The sequence below is a fragment of the Euprymna scolopes genome, chromosome 4 (assembly GCF_053919585.1).
Source record: "Euprymna scolopes isolate OS-2025 chromosome 4, ASM5391958v1, whole genome shotgun sequence".
NCBI lineage: Eukaryota > Metazoa > Mollusca > Cephalopoda > Sepiida > Sepiolidae > Euprymna > Euprymna scolopes.
The window spans coordinates 81,435,228-81,452,322 of NC_136485.1; the positions used below are offsets into that span (position 1 = coordinate 81,435,228).

General features: G+C 34.4%; 1 protein-coding gene across 2 annotated transcripts in view; it reads right to left on the reverse strand.

Annotated features, from left to right (window-relative positions):
* Nucleotides 1–351: 351 nt before the first annotated feature.
* The window catches only part of LOC145268547 (uncharacterized), a 997,234-nt gene continuing 980,490 nt past the window's right edge, over nucleotides 352–17,095 (reverse strand). For both annotated transcript variants that reach the window (XM_080124031.1, XM_080124030.1), the window contains one exon: nucleotides 352–3,252. In XM_080124031.1, the coding sequence (XP_079980157.1) occupies nucleotides 3,029–3,252 (224 nt within the window). In that variant the 3' untranslated portion in view covers nucleotides 352–3,028. The remainder of the gene's footprint in view (nucleotides 3,253–17,095) is intronic.

Genomic DNA, 17,095 nt, shown 5'->3' on the forward strand with positions numbered 1-17,095 from the left:
AAGAAATTTGGAAAGCAAGAAATTACAGAACAGCAATAAATTTAGGAACAGCAAGAAATTTCAGGACAGCAAGAAATTTCAAAACTGCAAGAAATTTCGGAACAGCAAAAAATTTCAGAACAGCAAGAAATTTTAGAACTGCAAGAAATTTTGGAACTGCAAGAAATTGCAGAACATTGGGAAATTAAGACAATTCTTTTAGTTTCACCTGTTCTGCTAAAGAAGTAATCTTACCTGATTCTGATAACTGATAAATAGTTTTAGAGAGAAGGTAAGGCTTGGAAGGTTGAACCTCCTAGGATGGAAAAAAAACCATACCTCAGCCAAACAAAAATATAAACAAACAAACACTGTCAGATTTATAATTTCATAATTAATTTTTTTATTGGATTAAAAAAAAAACGCTTTATTTTTATGCTAGTGCATTTTTGATTTCAAATAAATATTCGCTCTGATAGTAATTAAAAATTCAGTGTGTAATTATCAATGTTAACTTGATACAACAAATACATCCACACATCGGCACACTTGAAGTGGTCACACAATTTTATTAATATAGATATAACATACATAAAACATGCTTTTTCTGTTTCTATTGAAATAGAAAACTCTTTTTATTACTTCTTTTATAATATACATGCACCCTTGATGAAATATACAGTCGAAGGTGAGGAAAAATATCGAAAACTCTCCAAAATGCAACATGTCCAACTGGTTTCACGATTAGAAAGGCTGTACTGGAAAAAATGTGTTGCTGTCTTTAGTTTTCAGATGAACTCAATTTCATTTCCTTTTCAAGTAAAACTCAAGCTTTACATTTTTTTTTTCAAAAGGTTCAAAATGGAAAATGATCTTCGAAACATTTTTATCGAGCGAATCATAGTTTAGGAGAAATGAAAAACATCAATTTACAATTTTTGTGTTTTAGAAATACAAATATTATACTATTAATGAAAATTGTATTAAATAATGTAGAATGCAGAATAATATTCATAGTATAAGATTAATGATAATAGTAATATTTAATAATAATTGAAGAATGACAAGTAATAGTTAAACTAATCGTAATGATAATTGTTAAATTATGATTTTGTTAGCAGAAACATGTTTTCTTTGCCTCACCACATCATAAGATTTGTCTTAGAAATGTAACAATAACAATTCATTGTAGAATAATCATAATACAAATATTTTGATAATTATATAAAATATAATTATAAACTATTCAAATTTAATCAAATAATTAGATAAGATATAGTTATAAAATTGAAATTTAGTAATTTGAAATAATTCTAACAATAATCATAGTGATAACTAGTGGTATGATTGCTAAATAGACAAGCCAGGTCCCATAAGATATGAGACGACTAGATTGAGTGAAAAGGTGAAAATCCTGAAATGGGCATTGCAGTTGAAGATGCATGGGTGTCCAAAACTGTTATATCAACCATCTCAAATTGCGAGATCGATTTTCATCAAATCAAGTGCACTCTCCATCCCCCACAACTCTCACTTTTCTCGTTCACCATACTATTATATTTAGTATACATACGTGTTCTTCACCATTTTTGAAGCACAGCAACAATAGATATAGGGGTGCAAAAGTAGGTATACAATAGTGTCACATCAGTGAATTTAGCAATGTATCTTAAAATAAAATTCCATGTATTTTTAGTTATTTCCTTTTGATTAAAATGCATGCATTTTTAACCATTTCCTTTTATTCTATTATTTAAATTAGCAATTTATGGCAAATACTTCGAGTAACCAAGCGATTCTTATTACATGTTCATGCAACATTCGTTTTTTTTTTAAAATAAATGCAGTGAATAATATCAAGTCGGTGCAAAAGTTTTGCCGGTTTGTCGAAGGGACATTTTAAACCATGGTGATTTATTTGATGCATATTACTATTACGTAAACATATCACAGATTAAATTTCAGATTATTAAAGTATCATTCATATTTTTCTGCAATATGATCACCCATGCTGACGTGAAAATGACCTTTAATCAACAGAAAGAGAGTCATCTTCCATTATGATAATGATCTTTCTGACAACACTACTGATCAAAAACCTCCTAGGAGAATTTGGTTGGGAAATCTTGCCCCATCCTGCATACTCTCCAGAACTATCTCCTTTGGACTATTAATTATTTGGAGGATAATAAAATAATTTAGATGCCCTTAGGTTTACATAATGAGAGGAAATTGAACAAGAGTAAGATTCATATTTCCATTAAAACCTAAAGAAATTTACAAGAGAGATATTTATTAGCTCGTTGACAGATGGAAAATAGAGAGGAAAGGTGATAATTATTATTAATAAAGGTTTTAACATGCGGGTTTCCATTTTCAAGATCAAATTTTAATTCGGCAAAACTTTTGCGGCGACCTGATACATACGTGTTTTCACTTTTATTAACATTCATAAAACATGCCTTTTCTGTTTTATAACATTCATAAAACATGCCTTTTCTGTTTCTATTGTAATAGAAAACCCTTTTTATTACTTCTTTTATAACATACATGCATCCTTGGTATACCAGCTTCTGCATCATGCTGTATACAACGTTAAAGCAATTGAAATGGTGTGTAAAGAAATGGATCTGTCAATTTAGAAAAAAAATTTAAGGTTCACTAAACTTTGAAGATAAATAATAATTAAAAGTAATTGCTGATGAAACCTTTTTAATTTTGGGTGATAAATACTAACAATGATGATAGTAATTATAATATTGATAATAGTATTAACATTAATAATGAAAACGGCACATTGCTGTTATTATTATCATTTTTTTTTTTTCGTTTCAAACACACAAATTCACTAGATTATAAACAGAGAGAATATGATTGAATTATTCAAGAATCAAACTCTTGCTACAAAACTATATTTCATTTTCCCATAAATTCCATTTTTGGTTCCATCGTTTACTTGAATTTAAAAGTTCACTTTTCCAGATTTCTTTCAGCATTTTGAATGCACATTGCAATAGCTTCTCTATGCAAACATTGTCTGTTGATTTGGTTAAACTAAAGTAGATAGTTCATTTCTTGGATTTGAAATCTCAATAGTGTTCTTTGGACGTTCAAAGACCGGTAGTCCTTCATCCGCACGGCTCTTTTCTAACCGCCAATGGTAAGTGTTCTGCATAACACTCAGTACACAGAAGAGAATTCCCAGACCCAAAACCACAGTAGAAACCAGTGCTGGAGACGATTTGAACTTCATCAGCACATACATAACAACCACTGCAACAAAAGAAAAGAGAGAAAAGGAAGAAACAATTAGATACTTGAAGAATAACACCAACAATAAACAAAAAACTTGCATTCTTCAGATTTAGCGATAAAAAAAAGCAAATTCCATCATCATCATCATCATCATCATCATCATCATCATCATCATCATCATCGTCGTCGTCGTCGTCGTCGTCGTCATCGTCATCATCATCGTCGTCGTCGTCATCATCACCATCATCACCGTCACCATCATCATCATCATCATCGTCGTCGTCGTCGTCGTCGTCGTCTATTCTAGTATCTGCCCCAATTAAAACCCCATAATTTAGTCAATTATATCGATGCTTCCATTCAATCTCAAAAGACAAAGGATACCCCCTGTAAGGGTAGCTGTTCAAGTAATTGTGAGGCAAGGGTTGTGCAATCCTCGACTGCACCTCTCCTGAATCGGCACTGTTTGGGTCCAGTGCCAAGGAGAGGCCCAAGACTGGGTGGAAACAATGCCGAAATAAGCGGAGAGCACATACAGCACCTGGAATTTCCAAATGGTCACCCATTTTAGTATTGACCAGGCTCAACGTTGCTTAACTTCTGTAATCTGACAAGAACTAGCGTGTCAATGTGATTATGCCGTAAAATGAATTATATATACTAGCAATAATCGCATACTTTTGCTAATATATATAACATAAGTGTTGAATTTGCCGAGCCTATAACAATAATGCATTGGGGATTTATGCTAACCCCACCAAGGAGAAGGGAAGTAGATATAGTATCTGTTCTATGGTTATGGTACTATCTTTTCAGGGATTACCTTCTATTTTTGTGTGTGTGACTAAAGCCAAAAGTCATATTATTTCTTCTTTAAATATTTTTTATTTTTACATAGTAGTCACCACTTATCAAGGCCCAGAAACCATTAGGGGATAAGGGTTATTGCGTGTATAGTAATCATCATATTATCATGGGAGAATATCGTAGTAATCGTTAGTAATGGAGATTTGATAAAGTGTCTTACTTAAGGAGGTGGTTTATCAGGAATTTGTTTATGTTGGACTTTAAGTTGTACTATTGCATTATCTTTAAGTACGTCTGTACTTTACAAACCATGCCATTTTTTCGATAGGATTTTCTAGTTAAATTCAATTTTTACGGTAGCTTATTAAATTGTGCGCTGAAAGTACAGAATAGTTAACAAATCCCCTCCCTCCCCATTCTCATAGGTTTCTAAATAATAACGTTATCATTTCAGCATGATCTGTAAACTTTTGATTAAGAGGAGGGTGGAGTAATATATTTTCTGTTGTCATGAGACCATTCTCCACGATTTTTTGGAAGAGGGGGCAGTGTAGTAGCTATTTTGTTTCTTGAAACTACCCCCTCAAGCATTATTCCCGTTTTTAAAAAGTAGTAGAGTATCTGTTCTGTTGTCAGTAAACCATCCATCCAGGCATTATCTTCTCCTTAGGGGAAGAAGAGGTAGTATATTTCACCAAGAGATTGTCATAATCGACTCAGCAAATTCAGCACTTACAGTATATATATTAGCAAAAGTATGCAATTATTGCTTGTATATATAATTGACTAAATTATGGTTTTTAATTGAGGCAGCATCTGTTCATCATGATAACGTCCTCCCATGCATTATGTCTTGGAGGGGGGTAGTGTAGTATCTATTCTATGGTTATAATAGGCATCACCTCATTTTACTTTTAGAAGGAAGGACAGTGTAGTATCTATTTTATGGTCATGGTACCATCCTCCCAGGGATTACTTTCTTTTCTTTGGGGGTGTAGTGATATAATAATAATAATAATAATAATAATAATAATAATAATCGAGGCTTACTTGGTAAAGACAGAGGAAGGAAATCTCACTAAATATATTTCTGAAAGTAATGAAACTCTTCTTTATGAAGTAAAAAGGCAAAGGATATTAAGACCTAAGGTGAAAACGAGTCAGAGGTTGAAAAAGAGAGGGGAAAAATTATTTGGAAAGAAACTATGCAGTGTATTCTTTAAGAATACTAGAGTTAGAGATGATGGCAGCTGCAAGTGGTTGGTCGTGGATGATCTTAAAGAATCTACTTTAATGGCAACCCAGAAACAAGCCACGCACACTAGGTTCATCAAACACTACATCGACAGAACTGAAGAATCATTAATTTGCAGATTGTGTAATGACAGAAAAGAAATTTAGCACATATTATATCAGAACGCCATATGTTGGCTCAACATCAATATTAAAAATGAAGACACAACAAAGTCACTCAGGTTCTACACTGGAATATTTGCAAACTCTATGAATTAGACCACAATGAGAAGTGGTATGAGCATAAACCAGAAATGGTACTGGAAAATGACAATGTCAAACTTCTTTGGGATATCCGCATACAAACTGATAAGATTCTTGAACATTCCAAGCCAAATATAATTTTTGTAAACAAAAACAAGAGAACTTACTTAATCATTGACATAGCCTGCCCTTTTGTTACCGCAATGCAAAAGAAAGAAGATGAATAAGTAAATAAATATCAAGATCTGAAATAGGAATTAGTTAGACTATGGAAACGTAAAGAAGTCTATTGTGATTGGTACACTTGAGACCATAACAAACAGCTACCATAAATGGCTTAATCAGATTGACGAGACAATTTCTTTTCCAATTTTGCTTGTCATGAACGGCGAAGTTGTTACGGTACAGATTCAATGTCTAAAGTCAAATGAATTGATCTGATGTTCAAGAAAACATCCAACTAAAACATCCAAAGATTGAGACTACTATGAAAGAATAAGAATAGGAAACAACAACAACAACAACAACAACAACAACAACAACAACAACAACAACAACAACAACAACAACAACAACAACAACAACAACAACAACAACAACAACAACAACAACAACAACAACAACAACAACAACAACAACAACAACAACAACAACAACAACAACAACAACAACAACAACAACAACAACAACAACAACAACAACAACAACAACAACAACAACAACAACAACAACAACAACAACAACAACAACAACAACAACAACAACAACAACAACAACAACAACAACAACAACAACAACAACAACAACAACAACAACAACAACAACAATAATAATAATAATAATAATAATAATAATAATAATAATAATAATAATAATAATAATAACTAGCGGGACGTGAGGAAATTACACAGGGACACATTCATATGTAATATATTGATGTTGGCATTCTGTAGGTGTTCAGTGTAAATGAAGACGCTCTGATATTATTGTAACTTTTTTGTTAAAACTGCAAAAGTATTTACCTAAGCTAACATGAACGCAAGGCAAAGCCCGGTCGTAAAGTGCGCTTAAATATGATATTTTAATTCTTGCAGATTTCGTATATATTATTATAGAGTTAATGTTCAATCGATTTTTATATATTATAAAGTTGCGATTTCAAAATATAAAAAAAAAATGTATCCATATGACTTGGATGCATTAGCTTGAATCGAAACAGAAATAAAAATTGATGAATATATATATATATATATATATATATATATATATATATATATATATATATATATATATATATATATATAACTTGAGTTACCTCAGCCATTATCTAAACCGAAACCACAACTTATGAAGAATTCTTGATAAAAAAATTTTATAAAAATAAAAATAGATTACTTTACGGGAGTGCCATCAGTCATAATCGAAACCGAAACCAAAACTTATGAAGAATTCTTGATAAAATTATTTATAAAGAAAGTAGATGACTTAAGTGCCATCAGCTATAATCGAAACTGAAAGCAAAACTTATGAAGAATTCTTGGTATAATTATTTATGACAAGAATGGAAGTACATAACAATTAAACGACCTGTATTTATAGATAATAATAATAATACTAATAATACTAATAAAAATAATAATAATAATAATCGTTTTAACACTATTTTACATGTTGACATACGTTGTGTAGTTTTTATAAATTAACCAAACAAACCTATCTCTGGCTAGGCCTTCATATTCCCTCTTTCTCTCAAATTTGTCCTTATCACTTTCTTCCATGATTCCTTGGTCTTCCCAACTACTACGATTGTTCTACATCTACCTTAGCAATTGCCTCCATTCTTCACATATGACAAAACCAACAAAGTCCCCTGTTCTGCGCATACCTCCCTATGCTGTCAAGATTTCATCTTCCTCTGAGGTCATCAAATCTAAACCTTACCATCACTCATATCATTTTAATATCATTTCTCTATCCAGTCTGACAAAAATTCTATTTCATACATAAGCATACTAGAGTGCGGAAAAATGCTATCTCAAACTTACGCATGATGGACCAACAAAAACGTTATTTAAAACTTAAGTGTGATAAATAAAGAGACCCCCATTCCATAGAGATGGATAGACTCATCTACAAGGGACGTTCCAAAAGTAATGTGTTTTATTCCACCCGAATGGATCAGAGAGGATTGCAAATTGTATTGTTATGATAACTGAATAATGCTAATGTTTCATTTCTTTGTTGCAGATATTGATTGTGTGAGACTCAAAGAAAAAAAAACCTGTCATGGACGTGCATCTGAAGCAGATATTGAATTCCTAGCAAAAGTTCACTGAGAATGGTGCGAGTTATGTATAAAAATAAATTCTGGATCACAAAACGTCGCTCGTTTTAATGGTACCACTCCCGTCTTCATAGCACTTCAATATTCTGAGTTAAAAAAGGAGGCTTTATTTTTGGAACGACACTCGTACACTTAGAGGCATCTATTACAAAGAAGGGTTCTAAAAAATAGCTCCTTTCTGTAAAGTGTCAAGGGAAATAGTATTCTTCAAGTTTACCATTATTAAGAATGGATGTGGGAAAGAAGTCTTGTCAGCAAAGCATAGAAAATCAATAAATTCATTAATGATAAGAAGTCTGAATTACTGAAGTGTCCTGTTTACTTCAAACTACTCTGATTCATCAATGCCAGTCTCCAATCATCTAATAAAATTACGAAGACAAGGAAACAATGTTTCCTGTTGGTAAATCTACTTTAAGTAATAGAAAGCATTTACCGTTTATTGCGTTTTTTTACCATCAAATCAAAAGTTGTATTTATTGTTTGTGTGTCAACGTAAATCACTTAGGTGAGCTGAATCAAACAGCATAATTCCATCAATGATATGATTTAATGTATTTTCAGCAGAAGGTTTTTATATAATTTAATATGAGCATAATATAATAGTGTCTGTCTTTAACTGAAAGTGTATCGTATTTCTCAAGAAAAATTTATGTAATTTGTTGCAAGATTTTTATAAGTGTGAGGATATGATTAACGAAAGTTGGGAGATTCTACTTATAGACACTGGCGAGAGCAAATGACCAATCAAATGGGACCACGTTCTGCTGGCAACCAATCAGAAACCAGAATTGCTCCATAAAAATATTGAATTTGTTAGCATTCTAGCACATAATGTTTTTGTGTTAACACAAGAAAGATATTTGTTTTTTGCCTGCAAAATTTTAAAGTCTGAGATTTATACAGAACAGCTAACCACCGGAAACTCTTCATCTCCTGGACTTATATAGAATAGCTACCCATCAAAAACTTTTATGGAATTAAACATGGCTTTCAATTCAAAATCATTATTCTAAAAAACAAATTATCTCCACCAAGGAGGTTATGTTTTCCGTCAGGTTTGTCATTGTGTTAGTTTGTTTACATACAGCCTCGCATCCACATCGCTTGACTAATCCTCATCAACCTTAGTCAAAGTATCAGTCATGGTCTTACTTAGAACTGATTTAATATTGGGACATCTAGGTCAAAGGTCAAGATCAAAATTAAAAAAAAGGTGAAAGTCACACGTTTGATGATAACTTTAATTGGCTTCAGCATAAAGACTTGTCATTTGGCCCATATTGTAGCCAATGAAGTCCCACGCCTAATATGATCTACATACATTGACTTTTAGCTTGAGCTTAAAAAGTTCAGCCACAGTCGAAATATTAAGAATTACAACTTCCGATTCCATTAAGCTGACTAATTCTAGTAAATTAAATATGGCATCATGCCTAAGCTATCATTTTTTTACAAAGGATTCACCACTTATGAAGACCCAAAGGCCACTCGAGGATAAGGGTTACTGAACGTAAGATGGTAGTGTAGTAATTGTTAATGGGTAGAATTTCGATTATTTAAGGGGACAGCTCAACAAGAACTTGTTTACATTAAACTTGAAGGCTACCATATTGTAATCGGCCGGGAAGTAGGCAAGTATAATAGTGTAGCCAAACTTGTAATTATTACAGTAGCGTAATGTTTTAAGCTCTATTTATAAGAAAGTTCAAATGGGTTGGACTGAACATCTCAAGATTTTGATTCTGATTTCCAATCAAAGCATTTACTTTATTTGGTGGGAATTTAATACTTGTTTATTAATGCAATATTCCCCATTTCTAAAAGTGGTTAAGATTTCTGATATTTCGAAATAGATATAGTTCACAATGTTTTTATTACATTTAAAACAAATGTGACATGAACAGACAGACGGAAAAATATCTATTTATATAAGATTGATTGATGTTCATTGATAATGAATAAACCAGAGACGTGCAGAGGGTGGTGGTGCAAGCACCTGCCCCTTTTACCCCTGTTTTAAAAGTGTCCTTTCCAGAGCCTGTGCTCAACCATTAATATATTTTTGCCATTTTTTTCACCTAAGCACCGGCTCTGAAAATGTTCTAATCACATCACTAGAATTAACTGCCACACAAAATTTCAACCTGATCAGATAAGTATTGAGTAATCAATGTTTCCATGGCCTAACTTCGAAAATATTTCATACAATATGGAGAAGAGAAAAAAGCTCAAATAAGACTGTGGTCTAGCCTTACATTATTAAGAGGAGGTATGTAATTTCAGGAATGACTTGCGTTCTTATTTATTAATTTTATTATGTTAAAATTATTACCTGTTGTATTTTGCAGGCATCAATACTGCTGTGCTTGCCTATACACAGAGGTAGATTTAATAGGGAAACATACATCTTTGTGGCTATATATTACTAACAGAAATAACTGACATTATTATGTCCTTTTTCACTGTGCTCATAACACCATACTACTTCTTTTTTTATTACCACCACCGTGTTTCACCCTCACTTATCGAATATTAGAATAAAGACGTTGAAATTTAAAAAAAATTTCTGAATTAGTGTCATACGTTTCATTATTATTATTAGCTCATAAGGAATTTTCACACAGGCGATCAAAGATTTCTCTTTGAGAACAACCTCTGGTGTTCTCTGGAGTCTGAGTGACAAATCTTCCCAGATTTTCAGTGCTCTCCATTTCTTTCAAGAACCATTGCAAATTAATTTTCCTTATTGCAACATTCGTTTACCAATGATTTCTCGTTGACAGCAATCATTGGTTTTCACTAGAATTTGGGTGGTAATAAGATTCTACAAGGTCCCAATTCTCTTTGCACTCCTCCAGTGGAGGTCTGGTTAGTGTTTTCTCTCGTCGGTCTTTCCATCCTCCTTGACTCTCCTCGACTATTTGGTGTGGTGCCAGTTGATTTTTCTTTTTTGCTTTTTTTTGGGTGGGTGGGGTGGGGTGGGGAGGTTACTTACAATTATACTGGTTTCAGTTTTATTGATTCCATGTATTTTACTCCTTTAAAAATTTCTATATGTCCGGTTTACGCTTGTAGCTCAAATGCATTAGTCTTCACATTCAAGGGATTTCCTTAATATTTCAGCCGTTTTAATTATTGTTATCCATGATATATTCTCAGCCATCTCTTTGATTGCAATCTCTCACATTCTTTTTTCAGAGTTTTCCAGGATTTTTTCTCGTACTCCTATTATTATTGGTGTTATCTTGAATCTTGACTTTCTTCAGCTTCCATATCCCTTTGAGCTCTCTGGCCAGTTCTGTGTATGAGCTCTGTTTCTCTGTCTCCTAGATATTCACTCTGTGGTCTATTAGAATGACAAAAGCTATCACATTGAATGCACTGATGATAATATCGTTTGCATAGGGAATCATCGATGGAGAGCAATTTCTACAGGTTATTGTTAGCTCATTATGAACGATTATAAAGTTATGCTTTGAATTTGACTAAAATCAAATATAAACCCTGTGTACCGCTTTATTTATTATTCAGGGAAATAAGACACCTTGTTATGATCTTCCCGTGTACCAAATTTCACTTCTTTGCGTTTCATAGTAATTTCAAAATTAAAAAAAATATTGACGTGCAATAAAGCGATACACAGGGTTTAGACATTTGAAATTTTAAGGATTTCTGCTCACATGGGTCATGTAAGGATTCAACAGAGGGTAATGTAGAAATTCGGGAATATTTTCATTATCTTTTTCAAAGATTTTTATGCATGTGATATAAATTTCATCAAAGTTGGATGTAATTTTTTTGTTGTTTTTCTATTTTTGGAATCCCTTGAGACGAGGCTTCATAATTTGTGCATTCATTCTTTTTTTGTGGACTGTTATCCTCATAGTTGTTGTTTTGCTACATTTCGGCCAACTCATCCTCTGGCCTTCTTCAGGTGATTAACCTCGATGGAATAGAAATGCTGAGTCTTGTAGCTTATCCTCAGTAATTACTGTCTTCCATGGTTGTTGTCTCACCACGTTTTGGCCAACTAATCCTCTGGCCTGCTTTGGATAAGATTGAAACCGCTTATCTTCCGACAATAATCACCTAGAACTGTAGAAACTCAACACCTCTATCCCCTGTGTCTGAATCTAGTGGTTTTAATCCTACCTAAGCAGGCTAGATGATTAGTTGGCCAAAATGTGGTGATGCAACAACCATGGAAGGCAGTAATTACTGGGGATAAGCTACAAAAGTCAGCATTCCTATCTCATCACAGTTAATCACCTGGAGAAGGCCAGAGGATGAGTTGGTCGAAAGGTGGTAAAGCAAGTATGAACTTTTTTGTGATTCTTCTTAGAATTATTGGTGTTATCTTGACAACAGTCTGCAAATAGTTTGCATTTTGGAGACGGGCGTGTTTTTGTTGAGATAAGTGATTTCAATTTTAATCATACTTTTTATTTTTAGATTCAAATATTAATAACTCCATTTTATTTCAGTATTTAATTTATGTATTTCTGTTTTATTAAATGCTAGCTTTTTTTCTCGTCCATAAATGTTTATTTATCTACCGAGTTGATCTTAAATATTGTATACTCAATCCATTATATTATCCTTTCCAGTCCACACCCTTAATTTCCGGCTTCCATCTTATCTCGCAATTACTTATAACGTCACCAACTAACTTTCAGAAGAACCTCCCCCCATCCGCTTTTCTTTTATATCGTAAGTTTCTTAAACGTGACTAGCTAAAGTTCAGAATAAAATCATGCTTTTCTTTTAACGGTTAATTTAAAAAATATCTTTTGAACGCTGTTAACTTAAATTCTTTACTACAGTTTGCATTTTGGAGACGGCGTGTTTTTGTTGAGATAAGTGATTTCAATTTTAATCATACTTTTTATTTTTAGATTCAAATATTAATAACTCCATTTTGTTTCAGTATTTAATTTATGTATTTCTGTTTTATTAAATGCTAGCTTTTTTTTCTCGTCCATAAATGTTTATTTATCTACCGAGTTGATCTTAAATATTGTATACTCAATCCATTATATTATCCTTTTCAGTCCACACCCTTAATTTCCGGCTTCCATCTTATCTCGCAATTACTTATAATGTCACAAACTAACTTTCAGAAGAACCCCCCCCCTCCCATCCGTCTTTCTTTTATATCGTAAGTTTCCTAAACGTGACTAGCTAAAGTTCAGAATAAAATCACGCTTTTCTTTTGACGGTTAATTTAAAAAATATCTTTTGAACGCTGTTAACTTTTTTTTTTTTTTTTTTTACATAGGCATCACCACATTATCAAGGCCAAGAGGCCACTCAAGGATAAGGGTTAAAGAGTGTACAGTAGAAATTGGACAATATAGTAATCATTAGTAAGGAAAATTTGGTAAATTTGATAACTTATATGGAACGGTTCATCAAGAATTTATTTACGTTAGACTTGAACACAACCATATTGTAGTCAGCCGGAAAGCAGGAAAACGGAAGACAATTCCACAGGCGTGCAGTTCTAAGAAAGAAGCTTTGTTCATGGAATCTACGTTTAGGTTTAGGCAAAGATAAAGAGTGGGGGGAATTATTGATAGTATTTTCAGCTAGGCGAGTGTTTCTTGTGAAAGTTTGGCGAGGGGGGACCATAGATTGAAGCTCAGTCGAACACTTTCCATGAAAATAACGATACATCAGAGACAAACTCGCAACATCTCTTCTGTGAGATAGAGAGTGCAAGGAAGAGAAAAGGACATCTCCTACGAGGCTACGAAGTCTATTTTGAACTCTATCAAGGCAGGCCAAGTCCTTTCTAGCAGTTCCTGCCCAGATGTGGCAACAGTGTTCCATCCTTGGACGTACCTGGCTCTTATATAGATAGAGAATAGCATCAGCAGTGAGATATCTACCGGATCGATAGAAAGATCCCACCATTTTTCCAGCGGCCTTGGCAACAGATTTGATGTACGTGTTCCATTTAAGATCAGGAGTAATGGTCAAGCCAAGAAGCTTGTCAAAACTTGAGGCCTCCTGAAGACGAGAGCCATTCATTTCAATTGATGCCAGATGTGGATCAGAATGTTGATGATGTAAAGAGAGAAGCTTGGTTTTAGATGCATTAAAAGTAACCAGCCACTCCTTACCCCATTGTACTACGTGCTCAAGATCAGAGGAGAGAGAATTGGAGAGAACTTGGTCGTTTACTGTCTTAGATGTGCTACCATAAATGGTAGTGTCGTCAGCATAGATGTCTACAAATGATGTAAGGATGTGATTTGGAAGATCATTAATATAGATCAGGAAAAGAGTTGGGCCCAGGATGGATCCCTGAGGGACACCGGCATTAATACTGTGAGCTTCTGAATTTTGCCCCTCAACTATTACTCTTATGAACCTATCAGAAAGAAATGATTTAATAATTGAGAAGACATTTCCAGCAATACCATAGCTAGAGATCTTATGAAGTAAACCTTTATGCCATATCCTATCAAAGGCCTTAGATATGTCAAGAGCAATTGCCCTAGAAAGGTTGCCTCCGTCGAGGATTTGCTAATCTTATGAGATATAACTGTAAGCACATCTGCTGTAGATCTAGCAGAACGGAAACCATATTGAGTGTCACTAAGAAGGTTATTTTTGTTGAGATGGTTGATTACTTCTTTAATTTATGTATTTCTGTTTTATTAAATACTAGCTTTTTTTCTCGTCCATAAATGTTTATTTATCTACCGAGTTGATTGCAAAAATAGATTACGAAATTGTACTCATTCTTAGTTCGTGAGAGGGGAATCTATCACCATACTTTCCCTTTAACACGTCTGTTGGACTTTTATTAAGTAGAATACTTAATAATTTTTTTTTTTTTTTAATGGAGAGTAGAAACGCATTGTGGATGCGTTATTGGCAGCTCCTGTTACTCTCGCTTCTTTTTATTTGTTCCTAAGTCCTCATTTTTTAATGAGTGATTTTTCTGACAAAGGGAGAAGAAAAAGCTGTTTTCTAGGTTGGCAGTTTTTGCGCAAACAGTTGGCAGAGATGGCGGAAATTTTCTGTTTCTATGTCTATCCTTGTAGCCATGTCACTAGTAAGGGTGCTGGAGGTAAACGTTTTGTCTGGGCTGACATTATCCGCCTGATAGTCAGGGACCCGAACCTTGGATTAACCACTAAGGATCAGCAAGTGCAAAGTACTGGGGCTGCTGTATTGCCATTTGGTGAATGGATTCTGGACCATGCAGTAGCTTCTGGTGGGGCCTCTAGATGCCATACTAGTGGGTAATTCTTACGGCTTTACCTTATCATTAGCTACAAATAAAAAAAAAATTCTTTGTTTCTTTTTCTCTCTTAGTTTCCCCTCTCTGTCCTGCTCTAAGTAAATCTGACGACCTAGTCCACAAATTCCAAAAATTCATCATGACAAGTTTCAAGAAAAAATACACGATTAAACCCGGTTCTCCAACTTCCAACGTAGACACCTACTACCATGTCTCCTTCTCCAACATCAGGGGTCTACGTTCTAACCTTCCAGAGGTTGAAACCCAATTACAGGAGACTAAACCAGACCTTTTATTTTTAAGTGAAACTGGCATTGGACAGGCTATTTCCCTAGAAGAGTTCGCAATTAAAGGATACTCTAACTTAATTTCTAAATCTGACCCCCAAGATCGCCATGGGCATGGAATATGTGCCTATATTAAAGATAGCTTTCCATGTGGTATGGACATCTCCATTGAAGATCCTAACTTACCCTATATGTGCTTCCGGGTTGCTTTAGCTCACACTACGGCATTTATATTTACTCTCTATCGCCCCCACAATAGCGGAGTTACTATCTTTAAAAGCATATCTGAGAAAATTGACTAAGTCCTATCTGCTTATCCTTCAGCTAACATTCACGTATGTGGAGACTTCAATGTTCACAACGTTGAGTGATTGACCCACTCAAACAAGACCGATGATGAGGGGAGGTTCTGTCATGATTTCTCCATTGCTTATGACCTCACTCAGATTGTTCAGGAACCCACCCGTGTGCCCGACAATGACGGCCAGTATGCGAGTCTACTAGAACTTTTTCTCACAACTTGCCCTGAACTATGTTCAGTTTCTGTTCTGTCGCCTCTTGGATCTTCCGACCACTCTGTTGTATCAATTAAGATAAAAATGAAATGTAATAAGTCCCCAGACGTACCTCTCCATCGTACAGTATATCGATACACTAAGGCTGACTGGGATAGCTTCGGTACATTTATATCTGATCTACCTCTGCATTTCATGTTTAAAAAGGATGTGTCCTCTATAGTATTAGACCTGACAGAATAGTTAATTGTAGGTATTGACCGTTTCATACCCTCGAAAAAGTTTCAGCAAAAACCTAACAGCCAGCCATGGTTCTCTCCAGAATGTGCTGCTGCCATTGTGCACAGAAATCACTTTTTCCACTGTTTCCAACGTAATAGATGTATGGAAACTAAAGCCTGCCAGCAACCATTGTAAGAAAGTAATAAAGAATGCAAGAGAGTTGTATGCTCAATCCGTCAAGTCCAAAGTAGCTGAGCAGTGGCTTGGTTCCCACCAGTTTTGGCAAATAGCAAACAGAATCCTGAACAGAAGCGTGTGCTCCATCCCAACTATTATCAATGGACCTGAGGTAATCTCGTCAGCATCAGACAAAGCCAAACTCTTTGTCAAGAACTTTGCAGCTTATTCTACCTTTTGCGATCAAGGCCGTCAACCCCCTATATTTCCTCCTGTATCAGAAAACACGCTATGTGATATATGTATATCTGTACGTGATGTTGCCAAGCTAATCAAAAACCTTGATTCCAGTAAAGCAACTGGCCCTGACGGTATTCCAATTATAGTTCTCAAAAAACTTCAACCTGAACTAGCGCCCATACTTACAAAACTGTTTAAACGTTGTCTTAAGGAGAATAGTTTCTCATCTCCCTGGAAAATTTCATCAGTATGCCCTGTATTTAAGAATTCAGGTGATCGCTCATCCCCCTCTCAGTACAGGCCAATAAGTCTCCTGTGCGTCATGAGCAAGTTGCTGGAGTCTGCGTTAAATACAGAAGTAATCGACCATCTCAACAAAAATAACCTTCTTAGTGACACTCAATATGGTTTCCGTTCTGCTAGATCTACAGCAGATGTGCTTACAGTTATATCTCATAGGATTAGCAAATCTCTCGACGGAGGCAACCTTTCTAGGGCAATTGCTCTTGACATA